The 3975-nt window shown below is 55.3% G+C and overlaps 1 protein-coding gene across 1 annotated transcript in view; it reads right to left on the bottom strand.

The window, feature by feature from the left end:
• Positions 1–3974, bottom strand: part of POLR2C (RNA polymerase II subunit C) — a gene marked incomplete at its 5' end in the record, with an annotated part of 8063 nt that extends 4089 nt beyond the window's left edge. The window contains 6 exons of the mRNA XM_009643364.2: positions 1199–1367; positions 1862–1913; positions 2957–3085; positions 3212–3264; positions 3455–3523; positions 3773–3974. Coding sequence (XP_009641659.2) covers positions 1199–1367; positions 1862–1913; positions 2957–3085; positions 3212–3264; positions 3455–3523; positions 3773–3974 — 674 coding nt within the window. The remainder of the gene's footprint in view (positions 1–1198; positions 1368–1861; positions 1914–2956; positions 3086–3211; positions 3265–3454; positions 3524–3772) is intronic.
• Position 3975: the final 1 nt, after the last annotated feature.

Here is a 3975-nt window from a genome sequence, read left to right as displayed (position 1 = left end):
ACCCAACCGCCCCCCCTGCCGGGCTTTTAAACCCCCCCGGGGATGGGGACTCGACCCCTTCCCTGGGCAGCCCCTTCCAGGGCCTGACAGCCCTTGTGGGGAAGGAATTTTTCCCAATGTCCAACCTAAACCTGCCCTGGCACAACTTGAGGCCATTTCCTCTTGTCCTGTATCTGCCTGCTACTGCTCGCAGCCATTTGCAGAGTCAAATCTTGCAGTGCAGAAAAACCCACTGAGCCCCTTCTGCTGTTCAGCCTCCTCTCCAGCTGCAGCTCTGCTCAGGCTCTTGCTCCTGCTTGCTCAGCCCTGGCTTCAGCGCTCCCTCCACCAAATCCTGCTCCTGTACTGAGGTCTTCCTGACCTTAAGTGCAGCTCTGGCTGCTGCCCTGCTGTTACGGCAGTGTATCCACCACGGGGTTCAATCCCTGCGTTCAGCCTGCCTGGGCTAATGCACCTGATTCCTCGCTCTGCCGCGGGCTCCAGCATGCTCGATGACAGGATGTCTGCTAAGCAGTCACTGGGATGCAGAGCCATGAGCAGCTCAGGTATCTACTCATGGAAAACTGCTGCTAGGTAAAGTCCTCACCCTGACCAAAGTAGGGCAGCAGCTTTCCAAAAGCAAAGTCATGTCAGTTTTAGATGAGACTCAGAGGGCCACCAGTGCAGAATTATGTCAGAGCAGAGAAAAGGGCTAGCGAGGAAAACTGCGCTGCCAGAGCTCATGCTCCAGGAGTGAGGAGATGTAGGGGTGAAATCAGAGCCACACGCGGGGCCTCCTCCAACAAGCAGGCCTGCAAAACCAGACTTGCAACCTAACCTTCCACTCCTTGCTCTCATAGCGACCTCTTCCATCCCGCATGCATCTATTCCTTCCTCAGACCTTACCCTGATCTACATATCACTCGCATAGGGAAGAAGAAACAGGAACAAGTGGAGGGAAAGAACACAAAAGCAAGCAATGTAAACAGCGGTGACAGTCCGTGAGGAGAGGACAGGAGGTGGCCACAGACCAGCCCACCTTGCATGCAGCTGCAGCCATGTGGCTGGCTTTGGTAGCCTAGCACAGGAGCAGAGTGGGCAAGGGGAAGCGACAGGCATGCTCACAATTGCTTACTGACCCAAATTATCCCCAGGGCTGAAACGTAAGTGCCTGCTGGAAAATCTTTTCCAGTCCCTCCAGAGAGATGTTAGGACATACCACTCCTCCGGTTTGGGGTACACAGTGTGCCTCAGCGCATTGTCCGGGTCGTACTCAAAGGCTACGCCTGCTGTGGGGTTCCACTTGGCATGCTCCTTGCCAAAACCCTTCTTGGCATAGGCTCGCAGTCTCAGCTCCTGGCCCTTCCGCAGCTTCACAATAAGGATGTCTGTGGAAAAGCAGGTGCCCGTTTGAGAAGGCTGCAGGGTAGAACTGAGCATGCAGATCACACATGCAAAGGCAGGAATTTTTAGTGCCCAGGAAGATGTCACAGAAGCTCGGGCTCACTTGGATCTGTGTCCCCAGAGAAACTGGGAAACTTCTTGCTAAGCAAAAAAAAGCGTGGCGCATGTGCCCCAAGGCACAGCTCAGGCCCCCAGGCAACAGCAGACAGCATAGCATTTTGCATCTTTGCTGTCTCTAAGCTCTCACAAGGAGAGAGAAGCACTCTCCAAGACAGGACTTCAGCTCTCGGGATGAACTTTAAGTGGCACTAAGACAAAATGCTAACCCTGCTGATGCAGTGATGCCAGTGACTCTCAACTGCCAGCTTTACAGCTGCCTCATGGTCACACAGCTAGGAAAGGAAGAATGAGTTCAAAGAGCCCAAAGGAAAAATTCATTTCCTCCTCCAGCTCTTATTCCCAGAGAACTGCTGCTTACCATCCTGCTCCACATAGTCATTGGGGTCGTTGTCTCTGCTCCGAGACGTTACCTGCAGAAGAAAAGCAAGTGAATGAATGGCAAGATTGACATTTTTCCCCACATCAAATAGCAGTTGCCTGCAAAAATTAAGAGACTGCAGAGAGCCGCTCTAGAGTGACTTACAGCATCAAATCCAGCCCACCCTATGTAACAGAAACGGGGGCAGCTCAGGCAGCCGCAGCTAGGTGCGCAACGTATCCCTGCACCAGCCTGCTCGCCCCGAGCTGCTCTCCCCCACAGGACAGAGACTCCAGTCCAGTCCAGCCCAGCCCACGGTCGCCGCGTGGTTCTGTGACACAGCCCAAAGTCACTCCCATGACTGCTGGCAGAGGACACACAGCACTTGCAGCACCTCAGCCGAAGCAAGCAAGAAACAGCGGGCTAACAGCTAGGCTTCAACCAGGCAGACACTGTCACCAGCCCCCAGAAGCAGCCCTCAGGTCATGGTGACATCCAGATGCAGCCTCAATAGCATTTTAAAACATTGTCCATTAAGTCCCTTTGCATCTGTTCTGCTTTGGCTCTGCCAACCCTCCCCAAGGCAAGTGGGCAAGAGCCATTTGGCAGCAGGGCCCTGGCCCAGGCTCCTCGCACCTTGCCCTGCTGAGAGCCAAGAACCAGAAAACCAGAGGCCTCTGGGTTGCTGCCAAGCCTTCGACTTGCCCAAGACCTGGTGGCAACCAGGCAGGGGAAGGCGAGTGACACGGCAGCAGGACACAGGCACACACACTCCGAGTGCTGGAGGCAAGATGGAGGGGCTACACTACAGCCCCCCAAGAGCCTGAGATGATGGACACCAAACGAGGCTTTAACAAGGCCATGTTCCTTTGACATGGCAACAGACAGAATGCGAAGAAGAGGAGGGCACTAGCACACAATGCTCTTTCTGCAGATATTCCTGCTTCGTTCTCTCCCTACGTTTTACACAGGGCTGTAGGCACCGTGAAATGTGCTCAAAGGCCTTGTTTTGTCCACGTCCCACGTGTTTGCCACCCCTGCCTCAACAGGAACACAGAGAGGGGACTCGCTGACAAGCAGAGGGATCACACTGACCGGTATCACCCGGGGGTTGTTGGAGATGAGATCGCGGGATGTGACGTGACGAGTCTGGTCTTCGTTGCACCGGACATCAAGGGTGAACTCCACAGAGCACTCGGGACAGAACTCATCACACGTGCAGTCCTGGGACAGACACGGGTCAAGACCTTTATGTCAAACCTCTCCCAGCAAGAAATCAGTAGTGCTCCCCACCAGACAGAACCCACCATGATCAAAAGAAGCACCCCCACAATATTTTTCTTGACTCACTCTGGAATATTGCATCTTATCCACAATGTCATCGCTGGTGAGTGGGATGAGACCTGTGGGAAGAAGAAAATCAGGGGAATATCTAAGCAAGACCATGGGGGCACTGACCCTCCTGCGGAGGCAAGGAGAGGGACAGCAGCCTCTCGACACTGGTGCTTCAGTGTCTCCAGACTGATTTCACCCACGACCTCTGCCTTGCTACACGTCTTCGTATTCGTCTTCCTCCCCACACCCACCACTCACCCAGCCTGTGCGCAATGAATTCATCGTGGAGCACGGAGGAGTTGGCGTCTATCTGGACCCAGTCAATGGCTGCAGAGAGGAGAAAGTCACAAAGCTGAGAAACGCTTCCGTGGGGAAAAGCCGAGAGGTTCACAAGGGCACAGAAAACGTTACGGAGGCTACAGCAAAGCTGAGAGAGCACCTGGTAATGCATGGTACTGGCTAAACGCAGGCGAGGCAAGGGGAGGGCAGCTTGAAGGGGGAACGGAAGGGAAGCACTGAGGGTAATGGGGAGAGCAGCCCCGGGGGCGGTGGCCGCAGGCAAGGGAAAGGCAGTACCTATGATGGGGACTTCTGCGATGAACACTCTTCGAATGGAATTCGCCACCCTGAGGGAGAGAAACACCCGTGTTGAGGCACGGGGGAGCGCGGAGCTTCGTGACGCACCGGCCGGGACGCAGAAAGGGACGCAGGCCGGGGCTGAGGCCCGGGCTTTGACTCGGAGGCCCCGACCAGGCCCGCGCCCGGGGCTGCGCGGCGAC

This window comes from Egretta garzetta, unplaced genomic scaffold (assembly GCF_000687185.1).
Source record: "Egretta garzetta isolate BGI_Z169 unplaced genomic scaffold, ASM68718v1 scaffold27, whole genome shotgun sequence".
In the NCBI taxonomy this organism is placed as follows: domain Eukaryota; kingdom Metazoa; phylum Chordata; class Aves; order Pelecaniformes; family Ardeidae; genus Egretta; species Egretta garzetta.
The sequence above is the reverse complement of the archived record's forward strand: the minus strand, read 5'-3'. Positions and strand labels throughout refer to the sequence as shown.